At 50.2% G+C, this 26,378-nt stretch overlaps 1 protein-coding gene across 1 annotated transcript; it reads right to left on the reverse strand.

Moving 5' to 3' along the window:
• Positions 1–1,725: 1,725 nt before the first annotated feature.
• LOC119899882 (calpain-2 catalytic subunit-like) lies at positions 1,726–25,281 on the reverse strand. The gene is made up of 21 exons (XM_038714700.1): positions 24,953–25,281; positions 22,257–22,326; positions 18,122–18,240; positions 17,153–17,286; positions 14,788–14,956; positions 14,274–14,357; positions 14,115–14,200; positions 13,777–13,842; positions 11,747–11,907; positions 11,435–11,604; positions 11,322–11,333; positions 9,758–9,969; positions 9,424–9,460; positions 8,636–8,701; positions 8,463–8,520; positions 8,313–8,377; positions 7,832–7,900; positions 7,661–7,739; positions 3,253–3,369; positions 2,003–2,061; positions 1,726–1,916 (listed from the first exon to the last, which is right to left on the reverse strand). The coding sequence occupies exons 1-21, from the start codon at positions 25,187–25,189 to the stop codon at positions 1,893–1,895; spliced, it is 2,094 nt and encodes a 697-aa protein (XP_038570628.1). The 5' UTR covers positions 25,190–25,281; the 3' UTR covers positions 1,726–1,892.
• Between the last annotated feature and the right edge of the window lie 1,097 nt (positions 25,282–26,378).

Here is a 26,378-nt window from a genome sequence, read left to right on the forward strand (position 1 = left end):
CAGACTTCAGGATCTGTTCATAAAATAAAGTGCTCTGTTGTTTCTGCAGCTAGCTGAGGTGAAACTACGACGCTGTCGCTTTAAGACCAGACTCCAACTTTCCTCACATCACAGATGAAAGGAAACATAAAAAGAAGCTTTTATGAATATGCAAATGAGGCATTTCCTCACTAAATTTGTGCTGATTTGCATATGAGAAGAGTCAGATGGATTTTTTTTGTTTCATTGTGATAAAAAAACCAAACAGACATTTACTGAATGGTTTATCAAAATAATTTTTCATGGATTTATTCAGAATTTACCTTTATTTTCCACATGTTTACAGATAAACACATAAAAGGAGAATGATAAGAGATATTTAAAAAGAAACTAATCAGTTTGTTCTATGATCTGATCTGAAGGAAACAGGACATTTTGAGAAAACGGCTGTTAAAGATTAGTAACACATCAGAAACACACTCAGCACTGATCTCTTACAGATATATCTGATATATGAATGAGCCAACATTGTGCTCTGAGAAAAGATCAGTCAAACTTTTACTAACAAAGATGAAATTGACTCAATCTACGGACTTGTTGTAAAATAAAATAAAATAATAATAATGTTTACCGGTCTATTTATTTATATAGTATTGTGTACATTTTATAAAAGTCTGGTAATAAAAGCTGCAAAATAACTACTGAACTCCTCAAAATTGACAGATTGAAGGATGTTGCTGCTGGGGAGGTGATGGTGCAGTGGATAAGACACCTGTCTCCGGGTTCAATCCCCCACTGTGACACATCCACCAATGTGTCCCTGAGCAAGACTCTTAACCCCTCGTTGCTCCAGAGGAGTGCGACCTCTGACATGTAGAGCAGCTGTAAGTCGCTTTGGATAGAAGCGCCAGCTAAATGGATGTAATGTGATGCTGCTGCAAGGAATTGTGGGACGGCGTTACCTCCTTTCCTTTAGGATGGTCCAGTGTACTCTACACTGAAGGAGGTAAGAAAGGAAGCACATCCACAATTTCTCATTTTAATTCAAAGATTACCTCGTTTTCTTTGGTTTTACTGCACGTACTCACAGTAACGAGCGTAGCTGTCGTCAGCTCCAGTAACCCGGTGTTAGCTTCACTGTCTCCACCGCGGCGTGTTTTTGACAGAGCAGGCTGGTTTCTCTGCTTCCAGTCTTTGTGCTAAGCTAGGCTAATCATGGATGTATCAGTATACTGAACACAGATGAAGCTGATATCTGAAACATCTGACTCTGGAAAAGATTCACTTTATGTTGGACAGTTCCTGTAATATTCCTCTAGTTGCTTACTAGCTAGCAAGCTAACATGACAGCTTTGTAATGTTAGTTCTCTAGCTACGAAACGTTAGCTAGTTAGCATCCAGCCTCTTTGGATTGGGGGTTCAGGGAATTAATTAAAACAGCCTAGTTTGAACAGTCAGGATGTTCATGGTTACTCTAAAATTAACATCAGCTTGTTAGCTAATGTTAGCATAACTTGCCACCATTGTTTACTAAGATCTGACCGTGTTGTTACCGATGCTGGAAAAGTACTAAAATACCACATTTTCTTTTAGTAATTTTTTTTATTTTAATAGCGCTAGCAGTTTCCCTCTGCTTCCAGTCTTTGTGCTAAGCTAGGCTAACCGTGTCCTGGACCGCTCACTGTCTCCACAGAGTTGAAACCACCCTTTAAATATGAGTTATGACAGAATGACAGAACACATCGGGACGTTAAAGGATTTGTGGATATATTTATTGACTTTACATCGAGTCTTTCAGTTAGTAGTGTAGAAAGTAAAACTCATATAAAACATTAAGATCGACAGGAAGATGTCAACAGGAAAATGGCGTCCGTCAGTAACACTGAAGCTCTGGGCGGACACGGAGCGGCGGCTCAGATCATGGAGAAGTTTAACCACTGCAGGAAGGAGAGAGAAACTCACTGTATGGACCGGTTCTGGTCCTGCAGACTCTGAATGTGTTAAACGTGTGTTTTGTTCTCACCTGGTTGAAGTTGAGCTCGACGGAACCGTTGTTGTCAACGTCGAGCTTCTTGAACATCCCTGAGGAGGAAGACGAATCACACGTCAGCACATTTAGCAGCTACGTTAGCTCACTTTCTAGATGCTGGTGTGACCAGCATCTAGAAAGTCCTCCAGTCCTAAAGGGTTAGATTTTTATCTACCACAGAGACCCAGCTGCATGAAGCCCAGCTGGAGTTTCTGTCCAGTGTTTCTTACTGAGAGTGAATATTTAACACCACACCATATTTCTTTCCTCATAAAACATTTGCAAACCACATTTTCTTTAGATCATATACTAAATTCTGTAAAGTTTACACACAGACGTTTCCTTGCTAGCCTAGTTCTTCTTCACTTACTGCCATCATACAGGTTTTATGTTCTGACCTCCAGTTCGAGCGTTCAGACTGCAGCCACAGGGACCCAAATCAGATTTTTCTGCTCACATGTGATCCAGGTCTGGATCCAGGTCTCTAACAGTGTGAACAGGTCACATGGACTCGGATCTTTTCCAGTTTGGACATGAGGCCCTTTCATTTGTGGTCCAGATCAGATCCAGGTCTGATTGTTTGAAATGCGACCGCAGTCTGCACGTCAGATCTGAGTGCATGTGACTCTGACGTCACTACAGAGCGCCGTCGTCACAATTCAACGCTAAATGGTGAAACAATGAGCTGTTGTACAGAACCAGAAACTGTAATGAATGTGATGAAAAGGACGGAAAGTTGTGACCATTTGTCATAAACCAGGAGAGGGAGATGAGATACGGGAGCGTTAGCAGTCTGAGCGAACAGGAGCAAACCTCTGTGGCTCCGTGTTTCCTGACACATGACAGCGTGCTGTGTGCGTTATTCTTTCAGGCCGTGGACAGTCTGATGTCACACTATAATGTGAACTGTGAGGTAATAAATCAGACCAATCAGATTTTGTCATTTTAGCGGACCGGTCCAAATATTACAATAACCATGAGCCTCAGCCGCTGTTGCTATGGAGAAGAAGGGTGTGAATCATAGCGGCATAGAATTAAAAACTCTTTGTCGTTACAATCGAGAGCAAAACCGACTTCATCCACCGCTCAGAACTCTTTTAGGCTGCAAATTATAATCAGTTTCCTCAACACGTGTAGCTACGGCAGAGGATTCGGATTTGAGTTGTGACTTTAAACTCAGAACTCAAACCCATTTTGGCCCTAATCCTGCTCCGTAGTTAGCCATCGGTGTGCGCAGGACTCACTGAACATCATCTCCAGCCTCATCAGGCAGCCCACGAAGTTGTCGAAGTCGATGGTCATGTCTGGGTCGGAGTATCGAGCCACCAGCAGCTGGTAGATGGTGTTGTTGAGAGTGAAGCCTGGAGGAGGACGAGAGGAGGAGTCAGAACACAGCATCACCACGCTAACATCAACACCAGCACCTCACCGGCGCTCTGAGCTGGATTAGATCAAAACAGACATGTAGTATGAAAAGCGTTAAGAAGCAAATGTTCTGTCTTTCCTGAGCGTCTTATTCTGTTATTTTGGAGCGGTTATGATACGATGACTGACAGGAGCTGCCTGCTCTCTCTCTCTCGTTAGCGCTGCCTGCTCTCTCTCGTTAGCGCTGCCTGCTCTCTCTCGTTAGCGCTGCCTGCTCTCTCTCTCTCGTTAGCGCTGCCTGCTCTCTCTCTCTCGTCAGCGCTGCCTGCTCTCTCTCTCTCGTCAGCGCTGCCTGCTCTCTCTCTCTCGTTAGCGCTGCCTGCTCTCTCTCTCTCTCGTCAGCGCTGCCTGCTCTCTCTCTCTCGTCAGCGCTGCCTGCTCTCTCATTAGCGCTGCCTGCTCTCTCTCTCATTAGCGCTGCCTGCTCTCTCTCTCATTAGCGCTGCCTGCTCTCTCTCTCTCGTCAGCGCTGCCTGCTCTCTCATTAGCGCTGCCTGCTCTCTCTCTCTCATTAGCGCTGCCTGCTCTCTCTCATTAGCGCTGCCTGCTCTCTCTCTCTCGTCAGCGCTGCCTGCTCTCTCTCGTCAGCGCTGCCTGCTCTCTCTCTCTCATTAGCGCTGCCTGCTCTCTCTCTCTCATTAGCGCTGCCTGCTCTCTCTCTCTCGTCAGCGCTGCCTGCTCTCTCATTAGCGCTGCCTGCTCTCTCTCTCTCGTCAGCGCTGCCTGCTTTCTCTCTCTCGTCAGCGCTGCCTGCTCTCTCTCTCTCATTAGCGCTGCCTGCTCTCTCTCTCTCATTAGCGCTGCCTGCTCTCTCTCTCGTCAGCGCTGCCTGCTCTCTCATTAGCGCTGCCTGCTCTCTCTCTCTCGTCAGCGCTGCCTGCTCTCTCATTAGCGCTGCCTGCTCTCTCTCTCTCATTAGCGCTGCCTGCTCTCTCTCTCGTCAGCGCTGCCTGCTCTCTCTCTCGTCAGCGCTGCCTGCTCTCTCATTAGCGCTGCCTGCTCTCTCTCTCTCATTAGCGCTGCCTGCTCTCTCTCTCTCATTAGCGCTGCCTGCTCTCTCTCTCTCATTAGCGCTGCCTGCTCTCTCGTTAGCGCTGCTTGCTCTCTCTCTCTCGTTAGCGCTGCTTGCTCTCTCTCTCTCGTCAGCGCTGCCTGCTCTCTCTCGTCAGCGCTGCCTGCTCTCGCTCTCTCGTCAGCGCTGCCTGCTCTCTCTCTCTCGTCAGCGCTGCCTGCTCTCTCTCTCTCGTCAGCGCTGCCTGCTCTCTCGTTAGCGCTGCTTGCTCTCTCTCTCTCGTTAGCGCTGCTTGCTCTCTCTCTCTCGTTAGCGCTGCCTGCTCTCTCTCATTAGCGCTGCCTGCTCTCTCTCGTCAGCGCTGCCTGCTCTCTCTCGTCAGCGCTGCCTGCTCTCTCTCTCTCGTCAGCGCTGCCTGCTCTCTTGTTAGCGCTGCCTGCTCTCTTGTTAGCGCTGCCTGCTCTCTCGTTAGCGCTGCCTGCTCTCTCGTTAGCGCTGCCTGCTCTCTCTCTCGTCAGCGCTGCCTGCTCTCTCTCTCGTCAGCGCTGCCTGCTCTCTCGTCAGCGCTGCCTGCTCTCTCGTCAGCGCTGCCTGCTCTCTCTCTCTCATTAGCGCTGCCTGCTCTCTCTCTCATTAGCGCTGCCTGCTCTCTCTCTCGTCAGCGCTGCCTGCTCTCTCTCTCGTCAGCGCTGCCTGCTCTCTCTCTCGTCAGCGCTGCCTGCTCTCTCTCTCGTCAGCGCTGCCTGCTCTCTGTCTCTCATTAGCGCTGCCTGCTCTCTGTCTCTCATTAGCGCTGCCTGCTCTCTGTCTCTCATTAGCGCTGCCTGCTCTCTCTCTCGTCAGCGCTGCCTGCTCTCTCTCTCTCGTCAGCGCTGCCTGCTCTCTCTCTCGTCAGCGCTGCCTGCTCTCTCTCTCGTCAGCGCTGCCTGCTCTCTCTCTCTCGTCAGCGCTGCCTGCTCTCTCTCTCTCGTCAGCGCTGCCTGCTCTCTCTCTCTCGTCAGCGCTGCCTGCTCTCTCTCTCTCGTCAGCGCTGCCTGCTCTCTCTCTCATTAGCGCTGCCTGCTCTCTCTCTCGTCAGCGCTGCCTGCTCTCTCTCGTCAGCGCTGCCTGCTCTCTCTCTCGTCAGCGCTGCCTGCTCTCTCTCTCGTCAGCGCTGCCTGCTCTCTGTCTCTCGTCAGCGCTGCCTGCTCTCTGTCTCTCATTAGCGCTGCCTGCTCTCTCTCTCTCGTCAGCGCTGCCTGCTCTCTCTCTCTCGTCAGCGCTGCCTGCTCTCTCTCTCTCGTCAGCGCTGCCTGCTCTCTCTCTCTCGTCAGCGCTGCCTGCTCTCTCTCTCTCGTCAGCGCTGCCTGCTCTCTCTCTCTCGTCAGCGCTGCCTGCTCTCTCTCGTCAGCGCTGCCTGCTCTCTCTCGTCAGCGCTGCCTGCTCGCTCTCTCTCGTTAGCGCTGCCTGCTCTCTCTCGTTAGCGCTGCCTGCACTCTCGTTAGCGCTGCCTGCGCTCTCTCGTTAGCGCTGCCTGCGCTCTCTCGTTAGCGCTGCCTGCTCTCTCTCTCTCATTAGCGCTGCCTGCTCTCTCTCATTAGCGCTGCCTGCTCTCTCTCATTAGCGCTGCCTGCGCTCTCTCGTTAGCGCTGCCTGCGCTCTCTCGTTAGCGCTGCCTGCTCTCTCTCTCTCATTAGCGCTGCCTGCTCTCTCTCATTAGCGCTGCCTGCTCTCTCTCATTAGCGCTGCCTGACTTTTTGTTTGCTGTTCTGACACAAACGTCTCTTTTAGGCGGGTTTTTCAGGGGTGCATCCCCATTGGCTAGCCAGTGTTTGAGTGACAGCTCAGTGCCCCAGATGTTGTTCAGTGCAGTAAGCCGACACTGGAAACTGAACTGCTACAAGATTAATAAAGTGTAAGTATTGATCATATGTTGTCACAGCTGTAACCTGCTAGCTGTGTTGTTGTCTTAAGTTAGAAGCTAGCTAAGCCTTGCAGACTGCATCGTAGGTCTGTTCGGGTCTGCAGGTCACATGGTTCTACAAAGAGAAGGCTGATTAGCAGGTTTTTAACAAAAGCTATCGTGTAACGTACCATCACCATCAGCCTAGTGGCAGTAAAGTGTGAAGAGTCCAGACAGCAGCAGAGAAACAGAAAACAGCAGAGGAAGAAGAAGAAGAAGAAGTAAAGACATGTTAGTGAAGAGCCTAAACAGGAATTACATCTTATTCTGAAAGTTCCAAGTGTGATGACCCTGTCAGCTTTAAAAAACAAACCAGTTCTCTGGAATATAATCTAATATGATTAGATAAAGAAAATGTGTTCCTGAGAAAAACGTGGACGTTCAGAGAGATCTGATCAAAGAGCAAATAAACAAGATGGAACCTCAGACATCTGCTGATTACAGGAAAAAACGTCTTCACAGTCTCTTCAGGGACCTGAACTCACCGACATCAACCACAAACCGAATCATTCAGATGCTCGCTAACTGCAGAACCTGCCCCAGAATCTTCATGTTTTAACTTCAGTATCACAGTAATGTGGACAGCCATGCTAACTGCTAACAGGAGCCGCTAACAGCTGATCCAGCTACTCTGTAAGGGACAGTTTGACTGAATATAAATACAAATAGTCATTGACATTTAACTTGAATCAAAAACATGCCACCATTCTGAAAGTCGAAAAGTAAAGTCTCTAAACAACACGATGAACGTCTTCAAGTCTTAAAGAGTCGTACTGAACGTCTGATGCAGTGTTTGTCTGATCAACCGACTTTGTTCATGTCAACGTCCAAGCTGTAGTTATGAGACACCAGAGCAGCTCTTTGTTGCAGTGAGCAAAAGTGTGAACTGTGAAAAATCTGTTCTTTGAATGTTCAACATCGTCCAGAAATAAAACCACGTGCTGTGATGCTGCTGCAGCTCCGTCAGCCCGAGGCCTCTGAACCAAACCACATTAAAGAAAGAGATGATTTTAGTGAGAGCAAAACAACTTCTGTCTTCAATGTTTCTGTGTGAAAGTGAATTTTGGACACAAGAAAAGGAAAAAGGGCTGAATACCAGGAAATGACTTCTGCTCCAGTTTCCTGAACAGGGATCTGTGTTTGTGTTCACACTCTGTCGTCTGCAGAAACATCTAAATATTAAATAACATGTATTTCCTTCCTGCCGCTGCAGCAGTGATGCGTCAGCGTGTTCGCTGCTGCTGCAGTAGAAGAAGAAGAAATAAAAACTGACCTGCGTCTTTCAAGGCGATTCTCATCTCTGGCGTGCTCATCGTCCCCGAGTTATCGCAGTCATTGTTCTTATAGATGGACTGCATGAAAAGACAGACGGCTGCTGGTGACCTCTGACGGGTAAATTCACACGTTTGGATTTTAAAAAGGTCAAAGGTCACGAAGGTCTTACCAGATATCTTTGCACCTTCTTCCACAGCGTGGCGAACTCTCCGAGGCCGAGCTTCCCGTTCCCGCTGTCCTGATGGAGGGTTAAGGATCACGGAGGGTTTTTAGTCTGCTGTAGGAGCTCTGAGAGGAAACGTCGCGCTGCAGGTAAGATATTTATTTTATGACCACGACAGAATCGACATGAACTCAGTCAAAGCTAACGAGCTAACAATGCTAACGAGCTAACAATGCTAACGAGCTAACAATGCTAACGAGCTAATGAAGCTAACACAGCTAACGAGCTAACAAAGCTAATGAAGCTAACACAGCTAACAAGCTAACACAGCTAACTGCTGTACTGAAAACTCCTCTTCTTCTTAATCAGGTCAGCGACGAGTCAACAAATATTTTTAAACTGATGACCAATTTCACGTGTCTTAGCTCACAAGCTAACGTTAGCATGAACTGCCTGGTGTCTAATCACAGAGCGGGTTAAAGGATGCGTCCATCAGGTTGACCATGACCCTGCAGGTTTCCATGCTGAAGCCGTCAGTTTTGATGTCAGTTCCTGTGAAGAAGAGACAGGAAGTTGAAACTGAAGCTGAACAGGTGAAGCTGAACAGGTGAAGTGTTGTAGCTGCGACTCAACTTACGCTTGGAGACGATCTTGTTCATGATGGACCTGAGCTCCGTGGCGGAGATCTCCCCGTCCTGAAACACAAGAGGAAACACGTCACGCCTGGCTGCTGCGTAGTGAGATGTTCTCAGGTTTAATGAAGCTTTAGAGCTGCATTTCAGTTTCAGAGAGATGAACAGAGAAGATTACCTCTCCTGCGAGTTTAGTGAAGAGGCCTCTGAATCCTGAGTCCACCTCCGCATCAGACACCAGCTCCTGAACACACGTTAAACTTTATTCACCAACACTGACTGAAACGAGTCAGCTGCTCCCCCACAAATTAAAGATACTTCACTTGAGTGTTTTGTTTGCACCACATCTCAGAGGCAGATATTTTCACTTCACTCCGTTTATCTGACAGCTTCAGTTACCAAGTCAGATTTTTACACATGAAGAGTTCATAAAATACGTTTGGTTAAAATGAAACTTTTCATGTTTCAGCCTCTCTCATGAAGACCTGCTGTAATAACCATGACGAGCTCTGGACTGCTGCTTCTGAAGGTGTCTCTTTGGGCTCTGGGAAACTGTGACAGCAGAATCTTTACAAACCGAACGACCAGCGGACCGAGGAAATAATCAGCAGCCATGCTGCGCAGTAATGAGGAGGAAGAAGAATCTAAAATAATACTTTTACTTTTCCTATACTCAGACTTTTACTTCAGTAACATTTTAAATGCAGGACTTTTACTTTTAACAGAGTATTTTGCAGCGTGGTATCAGTACTTTTACTGAAGTAAAGGATCTGAATACTTCGTACCCGGCTGGCGGTTACAGATAATAGCGTCCTGAGCCTTTATTGGCTGAATACTGTAGTAATAATACGCTAAAGTCTCAAATACAAGGACGGGAGGAGGAGCCTCAGAGACCAGATCAGGTAATGCTTCCCCCCCCCGAGCCGTAGCCCCGAACTGTACAAACCTACATGAAGGTGTACTTACATCCTGCAGGTCTGCGTTGACCGGGTCGTCACAGGGTCTGACAGGACAGAGAGCTGTTAGAAACGTCTGGAAGCTTCGTCACATCATCATCATCAGTCTAACACTCGCTCACTGTGAGCGCTCTGCCCCCCCCACAGTAAACACTAACAGAAAAACCAGACTCAGACTCTCAAAACCTCCATTCAGACACACCACAGAGAGGCTTTTGTACAGGCTGTGGACCTGAACAGGGACCAAGACTGAACCCTGGACAGGGTCAGCCCTCCCTGCCCAGAGACCTGCAGCGTGGCTACAGCAGAGCCTGAATAACAGAGCAGCAGTATGCGGATCTTACTGGGTCTCCGTCTGCTTCTCGGAGAACACCCGGATGCAGAAGTCTCCGTTGAGGTGCGGTTCGAAGGTGGAGGGGACGATCAGGTACTCTCCGGGCGGCAGCTTGAAGCGGGAGCAGACCTCGCGCAGGTTGATGAAGGTTTCTGACCTTGCCGTCTGAGCGTGGGTCAGGAAGAAGTTCTTATCCAGGTGCACCTCCCTCTGGCCCTGGAACTGAGGGGGGAAACTCACATTGTGACACCTGGGCAGGTGGTGCAGCGGGTACCTTTACAGCTCCACCTGAAGCGCCGGGTTACAGGACTAGAAAAGGGACCCGGTCTATCAAAGACCTGGACCCTGCTGATCAGTTCCAAATCATCCAGCAGTCCTCACTTACAGGTATAGCAAACATTTGGTCCACGTTACATTCAGGAGCAGCAGTGAATCTCTCTCTGATGGTGCTTTCAAGGACCCTCTGACATCTGAGCGCTGAGAGTTTAATCTGAACCCAAACTGACAAAGCTGATGTAACGAGTTGATCAGGGAGCTTCAGAGGAGCTGGACTGGGTCACCTAGGGTTGGGTATCGTTTACCAGTATCAGCACCAAAACCAGTACCCTTAAAGTGACACCGGCAGAAAACGCCACCTGTTGAAGCCGCAGTAGCTGATTGGCTGCTGATCTGTTTTATTCTTGTTTTAAATATTAAAAGTTTTGGAAACTGTCAGGCAGTGTTTTACGGGCAGAGACTGCAGCTGGGAGCTTATATATCTGAACGAGAGGAGGAGTGAAACAGTTTAGTGACCAGATAAGTTCATTTTTGATCCGTGTGTTGAAAGTAAACAACGATCAAGAAACTGAAGCGAGAGATTAACCGAGTCAAACCTCCAAAAACACTAAACTACACTAAACCCTCACAGAGGAGAGAGAATCTGCAGCTCCAGCTGATCAAAGCAGCGGCGTCAGGAAAATCAGCTGATCGCTTTAGCTGATGTGACGGAACGCAGCGATCGACCAGAGACACGCGAAGAGAAGAGCAAATAAAACTGCCAGCTGAAGGAGATAAACGCCTGAGACGCAGCCGGCATGTCAGCATGGACTGAGCGCTGCAGCCTCTTCTACGGTTTATGGTGCAGGAACATCCGGAGGAGGAGCTGCTCGTTCTTTCTCTCTGATGTTTGAGTGTTTGGCTGCAAGCAAAAACATACAAACCCGATCTGGTGACAGAAAGTATCGAGTGAAGTACTGGCCTTTCCATCCTACTCCGTCCCGGGCTGCTCCTGTCGATCCTATGAAGGTATCGAGTAGCGATACCTGTCCCTAGTGTTGCCTTTTAACACGCTAGCTGTTTCCAGTCTTTATGCTAAGCTAAGCTAAGCTAAGCAGCTGCTGGCCTCAGTCTGAACCTGTCTGAGATTTACCTCCACGTCCCTGTTCACATTTTGTCTGTATCTGATCTTTCTCCAGACAGCGAAGAGTATCCACAGCTGAAGCGTTCTGCATGGCTGCTCCGCAGAAGATCTCCAACATGAACCCTGAAATCAAAGAGTGTGACCTGTGACCTGAAGGTCAGGGTCCAGAGCTCACCTGTTTCGGGACCTGCAGCGAACAGAAGAGGAGAAACGGGTTAGGTTGGACTGAATCTGTGTGCGCGTCCTTACTTCTTGAACTGATCTCAGAGCGGACCCCCCCGTCCTCACCTCGTAGATGGCGAACCCGACGGTGTGCATGTCCTCTCCTTGTTTGCGGAGCTTCCTGCGGTTCTTCTGGATCAGCCCGACGACAAAGCTGCAGCCCACCTCTCCGTCCTCGGGGTCGTCGTCCTCCTCCTCCAGTCTGATCACAAACTGAGGGTTCATCCAGAAGGTGTCTGCGGAGGAAACAACAGCTGAAAGACCTGCAGCTGCGTCACACACCGCTTCACCCCGACGCTCTAACTGGCTTTGACCCTGAACATGCCTCGGGGCCTCGGGGGCCTCGGGGCCCGGATCAGCAGCAGCTCCGGTACTCACAGGGGTGGTTCCTGCAGCCTCCGGCCGTGGACCCTCTCCTCCAGGTTCCGTCGAACTTGCTGACGCTCCAGTGTTTGACCGAGTCGTCCTCGATGGTGTCGGGGGTCAGAGTGCACAGCTCGATACGAGAGTAGTGACGCAGGAAGTCGTTGTAGGACATCCTGCAGAGAGGGACAGGAGGAGGAGCTCTCACTCTGCAGCTGCAAACACCACCACTGTTCACCTCCGCTCACCACCGCTCACCTCACCAACCCTCACCACCGTTCACCACCGCTCACCTCCCCTCACCTCCCCTCACCACACCTCACCACCGCTCACCTTCCCTCACCACCGCTCACCTCCCCTCACCACACCTCACCACCGTTCACCACCGCTCACCTCCCCTCACCACCGTTCACCACCGTTCACCACCGCTCACCTCCCCTCACCACCGCTCACCTCCCCTCACCACACCTCACCACCCCTCACCACCGCTCACCTTCCCTCACCACCGCTCACCTTCCCTCACCACCGCTCACCTTCCCTCACCTCCCCTCACCATCGTTCACCTCCCCTCACCATCGTTCACCTCCCCTCAGCACCGATCACCACCGCTCACCTCCCCTCACCTCACCTCCCCTCACCATCGTTCACCTCCCCTCAGCACCGCTCACCACCGCTCACCTCCCCTCACCATCGTTCACCTCCCCTCAGCACCGCTCACCATCGTTCACCTCCCCTCAGCACTGCTCACCACCGCTCACCTCCCCTCACCACCGCTCACCTCCCCTCACCTCCCCTCACCTCCCCTCAGCACCGCTCAGCACCGCTCACCACCGCTCACCACCGCTCACCATCGTTCACCTCCCCTCACCACCGCTCACCGCTCACCTCACCATCGTTCACCTCCCCTCACCATCGTTCACCTCCCCTCACCATCGTTCACCTCCCCTCACCATCGTTCACCTCCCCTCAGCACCGCTCAGCACCGCTCACCTCCCCTCACCATCGTTCACCTCCCCTCACCTCCCCTCACCATCGTTCACCTCCCCTCAGCACCGCTCACCACCGCTCACCTCCCCTCACCATCGTTCACCTCCCCTCACCACCGCTCACCTCCCCTCACCTCCCCTCACCTCCCCTCAGCACCGCTCAGCACCGCTCAGCACCGCTCACCACCGCTCACCTCCCCTCACCATCGTTCACCTCCCCTCACCACCGCTCACCGCTCACCTCACCATCGTTCACCTCCCCTCACCATCGTTCACCTCCCCTCACCACCGCTCACCTCCCCTCACCATCGTTCACCTCCCCTCAGCACCGCTCAGCACCGCTCACCTCCCCTCACCATCGTTCACCTCCCCTCACCTCCCCTCACCATCGTTCACCTCCCCTCACCATCGTTCACCTCCCCTCAGCACCGCTCACCACCGCTCACCTCCCCTCACCATCGTTCACCTCCCCTCACCACCGCTCACCTCCCCTCACCATCGTTCACCTCCCCTCAGCACCGCTCAGCACCGCTCAGCACCGCTCACCTCCCCTCACCATCGTTCACCTCCCCTCACCTCCCCTCACCATCGTTCACCTCCCCTCACCATCGTTCACCTCCCCTCAGCACCGCTCACCACCGCTCACCTCCCCTCACCATCGTTCACCTCCCCTCACCATCGTTCACCTCCCCTCACCACCGCTCACCTCCCCTCACCATCGTTCACCTCCCCTCACCACCGCTCACCTCCCCTCAGCACCCCTCACCACCGTTCACCACCGCTCACCTCCCCTCACCTCACCACCGTTCACCACTGTTCACCACCCCTCACCTCACCACCGTTCACCACTGTTCACCACCCCTCACCTCCCCTCAGCACCGCTCACCTCCCCTCACCACCCCTCACCACCACTCACCTCCCCTCACCTCACCACCGTTCACCACCCCTCACCTCCCCTCACCACCGCTCACCTCCCCTCACCTCCCCTCACCTCCCCTCACCACCGCTCACCTCCCCTCACCTCACCACCGCTCACCACCGTTCACCAGCGCGACCTACCAGAACTCTCCGTCCTCTGCGTTGGCATGTGGACAGTCTCCCTGCACCTGGCTCCACTCAGACGACCTGCAGGACCAGAATGAGAATGAGAACAGACTTTAGGCCGCATCAGAACAGGCTCAGGAACCGGACCAGAGAAGGGGGCCCGGTTTGGCTCTGAATACTTGTACATGTATAAATAAGTGTGCTGTTGTATTTGATTCTCTATGTTACTGTACTTTAACGCAGGCCTACAGTTAGTCCACACGGCGTTTCGACACTAATAAACAAGCTTGGAATTGTCTCCCTGAGCGTGTTTATGTCGTCTGAGCGCTGCGGCTGGTTGGCTGGTTACCCACCCGTCGCTCCAGGCTCCGGTCCACTCCACCTGACCCCAGGGGTTCCTCATCCTCACCAGCTTCTCCTGCCGGCCCCGGTAGTTCACCTGGAAACCACAACAACATTTCAGTCCGGTTCGTATCGTCTCCTCTCGCTCCGTCTGAAGGACGTGACGTTACCTCCACGGCGCCGGTCAGAGAGTAGGCGTGGCCTTTCACCAGCTTCTGACGGGTGATGGCCTCCGAGTCTGCGGCACTAGTGATCTGCACCAAAACAACAACAGGGATCATCAGAAACCTGTTTCTATCCAGCCGGTGTTGCTGTGATGAACTCTGTTCACGGGTCAGGAGCGTTCACTCCTCCACCACAGCGTCCACGTCAGCTTCCCGTGTTTACCTTTATTTACCCAGAAATCTCTGTTCCAAAGCAGACGGCTCAGCAGATACAACTCAGATAAAACTCAGTGAAAACAAACAAACACCACGACTCCAGGTCTCACGAGGCCTCACTCTCTAACAGAGGTCAGTAAAAATCTTTGAGCTGTCGGCCTCTGGCAGGAAGTGATCTGTGATCGGAGCAGGAAACTGGACTTTTAGCTGGTCTGTGTTCCAACATCAGGTTTAAAACATCTCAGATCAACAAACAAACGTCTCTCCACGACTCCACAATTAGAGTTTGAGGTCTCAGACTCACGTCGATGGAGCAGCCCATCAGGGCGCCGGCCTCCAGGGCCTTCTTGATGATCTGGAACAGGTTGGCGGGGGGGCGCTGGAGGTCGTAGTTCTCAGCGATGCCTCCGGTGAAATCCTCAAAGCCCTCTGTGGTGGAGCCGCCAGACAGAGCTTCATAGCAGCCGTTCACTCTGGAGAAAAGGCAGTTTTTTAACCAACAAAGAGACGGAGTACCACCTGCAGAAGCTGAAGGAGGTCAGCTACACTTTCTGTGTACTATGTGTTATAATACGTTCAGAGTACTATGTGTTACGTTCAGAGTATTATGCGTTACGTTCAGAGTACTATGCGTTATGTTCAGAGTACTATGCGTTATGTTCAGAGTACTATGCGTTACGTTCAGAGTACTATGCGTTACGTTCAGAGTACTATGCGTTACGTTCAGAGTACTATGTGTTATAATACGTTCAGAGTACTATGTGTTATAATACGTTCAGAGTACTATGTGTTATAATACGTTCAGAGTACTATGTGTTACGTTCAGAGTATTATGCGTTACGTTCAGAGTACTATGTGTTACATTCAGAGTATTATGCGTTACGTTCAGAGTTCAGAGTACTATGTGTTACGTTCAGAGTTCAGAGTATTATGCGTTACGTTCAGAGTACTATGTGTTACGTTCAGAGTACTATGCGTTACGTTCAGAGTATTATGCGTTACGTTCAGAGTACTATGTGTTACGTTCAGAGTTCAGAGTACTATGTGTTACGTTCAGAGTTCAGAGTACTATGTGTTACGTTCAGAGTATTATGTGTTATAATACGTTCAGAGTACTATGCGTTACGTTCAGAGTATTATGCATTACGTTCAGAGTACTATGCGTTACGTTCAGAGTACTATGCGTTACGTTCAGAGTACTATGCGTTACGTTCAGAGTACTATGCGTTACGTTCAGAGTACTATGTGTTATAATACGTTCAGAGTACTATGTGTTATAATACGTTCAGAGTACTATGTGTTATAATACGTTCAGAGTACTATGTGTTACGTTCAGAGTATTATGCGTTACGTTCAGAGTACTATGTGTTACATTCAGAGTATTATGCGTTACGTTCAGAGTTCAGAGTACTATGTGTTACGTTCAGAGTTCAGAGTATTATGCGTTACGTTCAGAGTACTATGTGTTACGTTCAGAGTACTATGCGTTACGTTCAGAGTATTATGCGTTACGTTCAGAGTACTATGTGTTACGTTCAGAGTACTATGTGTTACGTTCAGAGTTCAGAGTACTATGTGTTACGTTCAGAGTTCAGAGTACTATGTGTTACGTTCAGAGTATTATGTGTTATAATACGTTCAGAGTACTATGCGTTACGTTCAGAGTATTATGCATTACGTTCAGAGTACTATGCGTTACGTTCAGAGTACTATGCGTTACGTTCAGAGTACTATGCGTTACGTTCAGAGTACTATGCGTTACGTTCAGAGTACTAGGAGTTATATTCTCGCAGTATCTGCGCGTTAAAACAAAAAGCTGTGTGAGATTTACAACATATTCATTTCTTTCTTTCTTTTGTCTTCGTTCAGATTCTCTTTGATTGACCTCGCTGGTGATTTATCTGTAGAATCAGCTGCTGGACAGAAGTTGTTTCCCTGCTGAATATCCTGATTTTGAATAAAGATTTGAAAAATTGATGATTGAGATGTCAGAGATTATAATGAGACGAGATCTCATTTCTGCTCTGCTGAAACACAGGAGCTGTTAAAGTCCAGGAGTTCATCGCTGAACTAAAGTCAATTCATTTGTCGTGGAGGTGAAGAAAAGGAGCCACAGTCACAGTAAAGAGGTCACAGAGACACAGAGAGGAGGGGAGGCTGGACCAGGACTCAGGAGAAACTGATCTGAGAGCAGCTCTTTCCACAAATAAAAACACTTCCACCAGATTACTGATGCAGAAGAGGACTCCGCTCTGAAGGTCTCAGGACATTAAAGTCCTCCTTCCTTTTGTCTCGGCTCTGCTGAGATTAGCTAAATGCTAATGTGCTAACTGAGTTCTGGCCTGCGGCTGCAAACTGCTCCAGTTTCAAAGCCGAATCAACCTTTAGCTCATCACTCTGTGCTGCCGAGCGACGATTAAAGGCTGACTGAAGGAGCAGTCGGCTGATCCGACAGGTTTGGGGAGGCCGACAGGTTCAGGAAACGGATTTGAAGAGCAAACAAAGGAGAGTCAAATTAGAACCTAACTGCAGAGAGAGTCAGTGCCGCCGCCGTGTCTCAGATAGCAACTCTGTGCTGTTATTACTGTTGGACGCCCTGCAGCCCTGCAGACTGTCCCCGCCCCTCCAGCTGTCTTTGTGAACCAAAGGCCGCCAGGCTGGATTCTTACTTGGCGTAGGCCTTCTCCAGCAGGGCGCTCCAGAACTCCCGGCCCTCCGCCGAGTGCACGAACATCAGCTTCCCATCGCTCACCGGCAGACGGTCGTCGATCACCACGTCCACCCACTCGCCGAACTGCCAGAACTGCACACAGACAGTAAGTACTCAGGTACACAGGCAGGAAGTACTCAGGTACACAGGCAGGAAGTACTCAGGTACACAGGCAGGAAGTACTCAGGTACTCTGGAGGCTCCAGCAGCAGGTTTCAGGTCCCCCAACATGTTAAGTACTGCAGTTTTTCAGACCCTTCAGTAAAAGTACTGATACCACACTGTAAAACTACAAGTAAACGTTCTGCATGAATATGTTACATAACTTATATTTTATTTACGCTCATGTCTCTCAGATGCTGTTCAAAGTTAATAATATTCGATCTCTAGTTCCTATTTCAGATCCTCCATGAAGCATTTCAAAAACATGAAGCAGAGTTCAGGAAACGCACAATGTTTCCTAAATCAACCAGTAATGTGTAAATAATCATGCCCTGTTGTACTACCACATATTACTGTGTAGCATGAGTGTATCAGTACTCACGCTTTAATGATATTAAAAATATATTGAACTTATGATGAGAGAATCTTTCCATCTGTGAAGCTGAAGCCACTTTCCATCATTTACTTCTCTAACTTCGACTGGATGAAAGCGTGAAGCTAAATGAGAACGCTTGTTTTTTAGCTTTTTTCTGAGCTCTTTCAGAGCGCGGCGTGGACGCCTCCAGCCCGCTCCTCCGTACGTTCACTACTTGTTTGTTGTGTGTGTGGTATTTCTTAATAATGGTTTATGTACTTTGTGTTTGTGGAGTTTTGCGGTCAGCACGTGCGTGCCGCTGCCTTCTGAAGCTCGTGGCTGGCTGCTTTTCACCTTTAAGACCTTTAAGACGTTCTTACAGACTGGCGGCACTTTGACCCGCTCGTGTTACCTGGAAGTGAAAGATGCCGGCGTAGTCGTCACCGAAGCCCTGGTCGCTGGGAACGACTCGGGCCATAACATACTCATTCAGGGTCAGCGAGGCGATGGCGGCCAACAGCCAGCAGTCACCTGCACAGACAGGAAGACACTCAGCAACACGGACTCAGGACCGCCCCCTACAGGACGTGTTCTTACAGAGTGACCGGGGGAAAACACTAAACCCTCAGAATCCTGGGACCAACAGCGCCATCTAGTGAATTGCTGATGGTCACGCAGAGCAACACGTGGGAGCCGGTCTGCCAGCACGTCGGCCAGTCAATAACTTAGGTTTAGGCACACCCCCTGTGATGGTTACAGGTCGGGTCGTGGTTGTGATACTGCCAGCTAGCTGGCTGACAGCCACCCGAAGCCAATGACCCACATGCGTGTGCCTAAACCGAAGTTATAGATTATATGCGTGTCGACCGCTTAACCCTACAGCTGCTAGCACACAGGGTTAACCTGGTCCTAGGACTTCTGTCCCAGGATCGCATGGGTCCTGAAACTGCAGCTATGAAATATTGTTTGGGGAGGTTCAGGAAACACCTTTAGGAGGAACAAAGTTAGCTTGCGAGCTAGCTTGCAGTGTCATGGACAACTAGGACCCTACAAATGAAGTTCCGGTCCCAGGAGTGCCGTCCTGAAACTGCAGCCTCCGGTACCGCAGATACATGCTGCTACCACGGGGTCACGTACAGAGTCTGTCCTCTTAGGGTTGGGTACTGAAACCCGGAGCCAGTATGGAACCGGTTCCTATATGACCACTATCTACTAGACCGAATTAGAACGCACTTGGATCCCTAACTCATGTTTGCCGCATGTGGTCGCTAGTTACCGTATTCGCCTCGCTGTGATGAGGTCACCAGCTAGCTTACCGTCAGCGAGCTGAAACGCCTGAAGCTAAACGTTCGAAAAGTGACGCTGTATTTTACAAGAAAGGATTTTGACACCGGAACGTGCAACTAATTGTAAAACAACATTCTGTCGAACCTGATGGACCTTGTGAACCACGCGGCGACACACGGACTAAAAGTAAAAGCACCGAGTCCGAGCGCTCGCTGGAGACCGACCCCAGCCCGACCGCGACTCCTAGAGAGGCGGAGAACATTGATTTTCAGGACGGAGAGCGCAGCCTTTCTGCAGGTGAGGGGTTAACCCAACGGTCATTGCAAATGTTGCAGCGGGGGTACCTCGCCGTGTTGTCTGCACTTTCCAACATGTACCCGTGTGCGCCGCCCTCATCGACCCCATCCGAGCCGGGATCTCCTGCGCAGGAGTTCAGACTTCTTGTGGCGTTCACACCTCGAGCTGACGACGACGCGGTCTGGTCTGAAACCAGGTTTTGTCATGAAACACACGAGAGAAGTGACGCAGTTGTTAAGAATCTGGGTGGTTCAGCACAGGCGGGCTCAGGGAGAAAAAGTAGCGGCCTGCTCTGATTGGCTGGACGCGGAGTCGGCCGGCGGCTCCAGATATTTAGCACGCTAGATATCCGTCTAACGTCAGCGATGTGTCGTTGAGTAGTTCAGGAAGCGTATAATCCCAAACGGCAGCAGATATTAATCAGAGAATGAATATTTGTCATGTTCAGGAGGTGGAGCCTGTGGGCTGGAAGGTCAGGGGTCAACGACATCACGGGTTTCATCATGAATCTGCACACACAAACCCAAACATCCAGCTGCAGACAGGTGAGTCAGAACGTGTCCTGAGGTCAGAGGTCAGCAGTTAAACCACTTCTACCAAACATGATGGCGAGGAAACAGCGGCCCTGCTCGCCATGTCTTTAGGACTCTTTAAAACAGAGTATTCCTTCCCTTTGCTGCGCTCCTCACCTGAAAACTTTAATCTAACATTATTACAGACAGGCTCAGCGTTTCTTCTTCACAACAACTCAACACGTTTGAGATTGAACATCGTCGGGTTTCACGTTCAGACGCTCGGTGCTCAGAGAGACGGCCGACGGGAGGAAACCTCTTTTCTCTCTCTGGTAATAAAACGAAGCAAACACCACGCCCTGCTGAGTGGTTCGAACATTTCAGTTTCTAATGTGGTTTCTGTTTTTGATGAAGAGGCAGCAGCCTGGAGACTCATCACGCAGCAGCAGAGGAAACCTCTTCAGTTTCACAACAGACTGATCTGAGGTCTGCGGTTTGATGTAGGCACGACATGCTGATGACTCACAGCCTGTGTGAGAGGCAGGGTGTGTCCTCATTGGTCGACAGCTCATCTCTCTCTCTCTCTCTCTCTCTCTCTCTCTCTCTGTGGTTTTCGAGTCTCTCGCCCTCTAACAATAGCTGGCAGGCCGCTTCCTGCCCTGCTGCTTCCTGCTCAGCCAATCAGATCTCAGCATGGCAGCGCCTTCTAATTACAGCTGATCCAGGTTCTCAGCTGGTTCACATTAAGCTCTCTGCCTTCTTGTGTCTGACACGATTTTTACATTAATATGGAGATATGGTTTATTTAAACGGCGTCTCCTCTTCTCCCTCAGGAAAACTCTCTGAGTCTGTAAATAAAGGTTTAAGTGTTTGTCAGGAGCCCCGGGGCCCACGGCGCTGTACCAGCTGTCTGCGGTTTACAGGTTGAACAACGTGTTTCCTTTAAACCCTGTCCAACCAGCTTTGAGGTACGTTTTCTCCGGTTTGTCGGGGTGAACTCGCCTTAAAACACCAGCTGCAGGTGTTTCTGGCTCCGGAGCGGTGGAGTCTGGATCTGTGGTTGTTGGCTTCCTGCTGCCCCCGTGTTCCTGCTCAACACCTGCTGCTATTATTATCAATATGATCAGTAGTATTATTCATTTTCATTGATATCTGTATTATTGCCACCATCATTACTCTAACTTTCCCCCCGTGTGTCCTTCTGCTCCAGGTTTCCACCCGTCAAAGGCCGTTTGTGGCCCCGTGCTGCTGCTGGTGGATGAAGATCAGAGCTGCTCTACACAAGAAGAGCAGCCAGTTTCTTCTGTTATGAACTGGAGCTCAGTCGCTAGTTTCAAGTCTTCTTCAACACAGCATGATGTTCATTTAGTAAATTATGGTCCCATTTAGAGGAACAGAGACCAGGAAGCATTGACAAGTCGCTACCATGGCGACCTGTCAATCATTTAACCAGCGCCGCTGAAAAAGCTCATTAGGAGTCGGCTGCTCATTTTTTAGGAAGTAGGTTTTGTGTGTTTGTTTGTCACTAGCCAGCATTAGCATCCCAGCTAATATCACAGCTAACGTGAAATACAGATGCACCTTGCTAACCAAGCTAGCTAGCTCCGCCCTCTTTCCAAATATGTTTGGTTCCAAAAAAAACAAGATGGCGACGGCCAAAATGCCCAGCTGGAGGCTTCAGCGGGGGACGTCACGGCAGCTGCAGTCTGTGTGTTGGGCTTTGGCTAAGTTGTGTTTTATTTTGAAATGATCCTTCCTGGTGAGTCTGAACTTGTACTTCTTGTCTTTGTGTTGTCCTTGGTTGTCCTGTTTGCACCTGTCCTGTCTCACCTGTGTTCACCTATCCTCTCCTGTATTTAAGTTAACATGTCCGCCCTCGTCTTCTGGTCGATTGTCTTTCGTCTTAGCGTGCGCTGCCCCCGTTTCAGCTCTCACGCTGCCTTTTGTTCTTCTTTGTGGATTATAGGAGTTTCATTTCACAGCCGTCAGTTTGGATTCTTGTCTTTTGTTTGTCGCTGGGACATTAGATTTATTTTGTTTGTTGGACAACTGTGTTTGTACTGAACTCTCCGTTGAATAATGTCCTTCTCGAGGACTTCAGAGAAGATTTACACTACGCCTGGAGTCACCTGACAGAGTGAGGCCACCGACCCGTTAGCTGGCATTCCAGCTGCTAACCATCAGGCTGCAGCTCACTCGGGCTTCACCAGTGTTATTATATTTACACTTCACTGTGCGCACAAGTCACATTTCCAGCTGCTTCCTCTGCATCATGTCTGAACTGAGCTGGTTTAACTCGTCTCGCAGTAACGGCCCTGACCTCTGACCTCTGACACGTTCAGACACACCTCTCACCTGACGGCCTGCCTCACCTGTCTACCTGTCTGAACACGCGCTGAATGTTAACGTGCGCGGACTGTGGTGCGTTCAGGGACAGTCAGGAAAACTCACCCAGAGCTCCCTGGCAGATGTCGGTCCTGGTGGCTCCGCCCATGATGAACTCGGGGTTAGAGACCAGTTCCTGATGGACGAGAGATCAGATTTAAACAGGAGACTCTCAGACATTTGTTCGGTTTCTAACCAGGAAAGAGAGAAACTGGACTGTTGTGGTGTCTTCTGTCTCTTTGTGTCTCTCTCTCAGAACTTTAAATCCTCAAGTCGACCAAACTGCCAGATAATCTCTGAAACTTCCTGCAGGTTTCAGTGTTTCTGAACATCTCTGAAGTTCAGTTGTTCAGAAGATACCTGTTTCTGACGGTCTCCACTCCTAAACTACTTAGTTACATACCCAGATATTAGTTTCAACACTTATCAATCAGAGACATCATACAGTTTCTACATCTCGCCCCTCCCCTCCCCATGTACAGAGGCACTGGACATATTTACAGTTTATAGTTCATAGGTGTCATTTACGCTGGGGACGCTGGGGACAATGGGGATGCTAGGGACGCTGGGGACGCTGGGGACAATGGGGACGCTAAGGACGCTGGGGACAATGGGGACGCTAGGGACGCTGGGGACAATGGGGAAAATGGGGAAGCTAGGGACGCTGGGGACAATGGGGACGCTAAGGACGCTGGGGACAATGGGGACGCTGGGGACAATGGGGACGCTGGGGACACAGGGGATGCTGGGGACAATGGGGACGCTAAGGACGCTGGGGACAATGGGGACGCTAGGGACAATGGGGACAATGGGGAAGCTAGGGACGCTGGGGACAATGGGGACGCTAAGGACGCTGGGGACAATGGGGACGCTGGGGACAATGGGGACGCTGGGGACACAGGGGATGCTGGGGACAATGGGGACGCTAAGGACGCTGGGGACAATGGGGACGCTAGGGACGCTGGGGACAATGGGGACGCTAGGGACGCTGGGGACAATGGGGACACAGGGGATGCTGGGGACAATGGGGACGCTGGGGACAATGGGGACGCTAGGGACGCTGGGGACAATGGGGACGCTAGGGACGCTGGGAACAATGGGGACAATGGGGACACAGGGGATGCTGGGGACAATGGGGACGCTGGGGACACTGGGGATGCTAGGGACACAGGGGATGCTGGGGACAATGGGGACGCTGGGGACACTGGGGATGCTAGGAACACAGGGGATGCTGGGGACACTGGGGACATGTCCTCAATACTTTTTAAAGCATCATTTGTTTAAAAAACGTTCTGAAATGCAGCTTGCAGTTAAATACCAAATGAAAATAGAAAGGTTTCTTTGCACATTAAGAAAACATGTAATGCAATTAAAATATAAAAGAAATAAATGTGCATCATCCAAAAAAAAAGGAACTTAAGCTAAAAAAAAACAAGCTGCTGATTCTAAAATGCAACAGCAGTCAGTAACTTTAACAACAGTTTCTTTTGGCCAAGTTTTCCGTTCTCTCCCTGTGAACCTGACAGAAGAGGAGGTGAAGACGGAACGAGGCCTCAGCAGGGACGCTGTTAGAAACAGATCTGGGAGCTGCTCTCACTTACATTCTGTTAGATTTATAGATGTTGAAATATCACCCGCCTCCTGAATTCTGCTTCCTTTTACATAAATAAAAACATTTCCACAATAAATTGGTGCAGAAACTTTCAGCAGGATGCAGGGAATGTGTTTAATGATCTACATTTCCTGGGGAGGCCCTCAGACCCCCCACTCATACATATATATCTTCAAAACACAACCTAATGTCGCCTATGGTGATGTCTGGCGAGCTAAGTGTCTCTTCACAGCCCTGATCTGAGCCCCTGCGTGTCCCCACCCCTTCAACACGCCCTTGTTCTAGTTGTATTAATTTATTGATTCCATCTGACCCAGAATCTGCTGCCTTACAGTCGGCTCTCCCTCCTCTTCCTCTGCTCTCTGCTTCCTGCTTCAGAAAAGCTCAGAGTGACGCATCTGCATGAGGACGGCCAGCTCAGGACTGTGTACGGTGTAGTAACCAAGTACTTCATACTGCAGTGATAAACAGTCCGGTAACCACGCAGGCAGCAGGAAGCCAGAGGCTGTCAGTCGTTGAGATATGACTCAGTTCATATCTACTTATATTAATGTTCCCCTTCTCCTCCCGTCACTTCAGCAGGATTCACCATGTTTATGAGTGTGGTGACTCAGCTCACTGCTATGTGACAGGCTGACTCACTGCAGACACACATTCTGCTAGTATTCATAAAATACTGTAGTACTATAGCACATAATTACTAAAGTCAGCAGCACGGATCCTAAAGATAGATAATATATGATTTAACTAAAGAGGCCTGTGAGCTCCTGTACGTAACATCTCTATAAACACATAGTATCTGTGTCTAGTATATATATAACACAGTGTGTACTACATACAGATAGTATCTGTGTTTATATAATACAGTATAGATGCAGATAGTATCTGTGTATAGTATATATAAGACAGTGTGTACTACATACAGATAGTATATCAGTACATGCGTGCAGTACAGTAAACCTGCACGCTGTGTATCTGAGCGATAAGGAGACTCTGTGTTTTTCCGTCAGGGCGGATCAGCTCAGTTTGAGTCGCTTCAGGTATTTTGCCAACAAACCCCCACCACCTCCCCGCCCCCCCAACCACACCCACTCGTCCAAACTAACCCACCCATCCTGAACCAGATCCAGAGCCAGGCCCGGGTTCTTACCGTGGGCCTCTTCCAGGTGACTCCCCGGACCTTGGAGGAGTTCGGGCCCAGCTCTTTGAAGCCCAGAGCTTCGGGCGCGGCGGGGAAGGTCGGGTCGCAGAAGAGTTTCCCGGAGGAGCGGCACTGCGCCCGCAGAGCCGCGAAGTTCTGGTTCAGGTACGGAACCGCGTTGGCGTTGGTGCCGAATCCCGCGGCCAGGGCCCGCTTCTTGGCCAGAGTGGACGCCACGCCGGACATGATGGAGGCGAAGAAGAAGAGCAGAGAGAGAAAAGTTACCAGCTGATCCGGAGCTTCTTCCTCTGAACAAACTTTTCCTCAGCGCAGATTTTCAGACTCAGACCTCCGCCCAGAAACCAGACCGGGAGGAGGAGCCAGGCCCGGATCTCCCTCCCACCTCTCCTTCTCCCCACCTCTCCTTCTCCCCACCGTCTTTTAATTTCAGTTCAAGAGGCTTTATTAGCGTTTCAGTTCTAACATGTTGCCAAAGCACAAAGTCACATATAAATAATAAAATATAAACAATAAAATATAAAATTAAATTTAAGAAAATCCCACAGTACCCCCAGGTAGCCACAGTACCCTCAGGTAGCCCACAGTACACTCAGGTAGCCACAGGTAGCCTCAGGTAGCCACAGTACCCTCAGGTAGCCTCAGGTAGCCTCAGTACACTCAGGTAGCCACAGTATATTCAGGTAGCCACAGTACACTCAGGTAGCCACAGTATATTCAGGTAGCCACAGTACACTCAGGTAGCCTCAGGTACCCCCAGGTAGCCACAGTACCCTCAGGTAGCCTCAGGTAGCCTCAGGTAGCCTCAGGTAGCCTCAGGTAGCCCACAGTACACTCAGGTAGCCACAGTACACTCAGGTAGCCCACAGTACACTCAGGTAGCCCACATGACCCTCAGGTAGCCACAGTATATTCAGGTAGCCCACAGTACACTCAGGTAGCCTCAGGTAGCCACAGTACCCTCAGGTAGCCCACAGTAGCCTCAGGTAGCCACAGTACCCTCAGGTAGCCCACAGTACACTCAGGTAGCCACAGTACACTCAGGTAGCCCACAGTACACTCAGGTAGCCCACATGACCCTCAGGTAGCCACAGTATATTCAGGTAGCCCACAGTACACTCAGGTAGCCCACAGTACACTCAGGTAGCCCACAGTACACTCAGGTAGCCACAGTACACTCAGGTAGCCTCAGGTAGCCCACAGTACACTCAGGTAGTCCACAGTACACTCAGGTAGCCTCAGGTAGCCACAGTACCCTCAGGTAGCCCACAGTAGCCTCAGGTAGCCACAGTACCCTCAGGTAGCCCACAGTACACTCAGGTAGCCACAGTACATTCAGGTAGCCTCAGGTAGCCCACAGTACACTCAGGTAGTCCACATGACCCTCAGGTAGCCACAGTACCCTCAGGTAGCCCAC

Source organism: Micropterus salmoides, unplaced genomic scaffold, assembly GCF_014851395.1.
Source record: "Micropterus salmoides isolate LMB-PRFRI ecotype aquatic unplaced genomic scaffold, ASM1485139v1 Ms_hic_scaffold_12, whole genome shotgun sequence".
Classification (NCBI taxonomy): domain Eukaryota; kingdom Metazoa; phylum Chordata; class Actinopteri; order Centrarchiformes; family Centrarchidae; genus Micropterus; species Micropterus salmoides.

Coding starts and splice junctions, on each gene's coding strand:
- LOC119899882 (XM_038714700.1), bottom strand. CDS start 25,189: ATGTCCGGCGTGGCGTCCACTCTGGCCAAGAAGCGGGCCCTGGCCGCG. Junction 9,461..9,757: donor GAGAAGCAGACGGAGACCCA/GTAAGATCCGCA, acceptor CTGTCCTGTCAG/ACCCTGTGACGACCCGGTCA. Junction 3,370..7,660: donor AATCGCCTTGAAAGACGCAG/GTCAGTTTTTAT, acceptor GTCCTCCTCCAG/GCTTCACTCTCAACAACACC.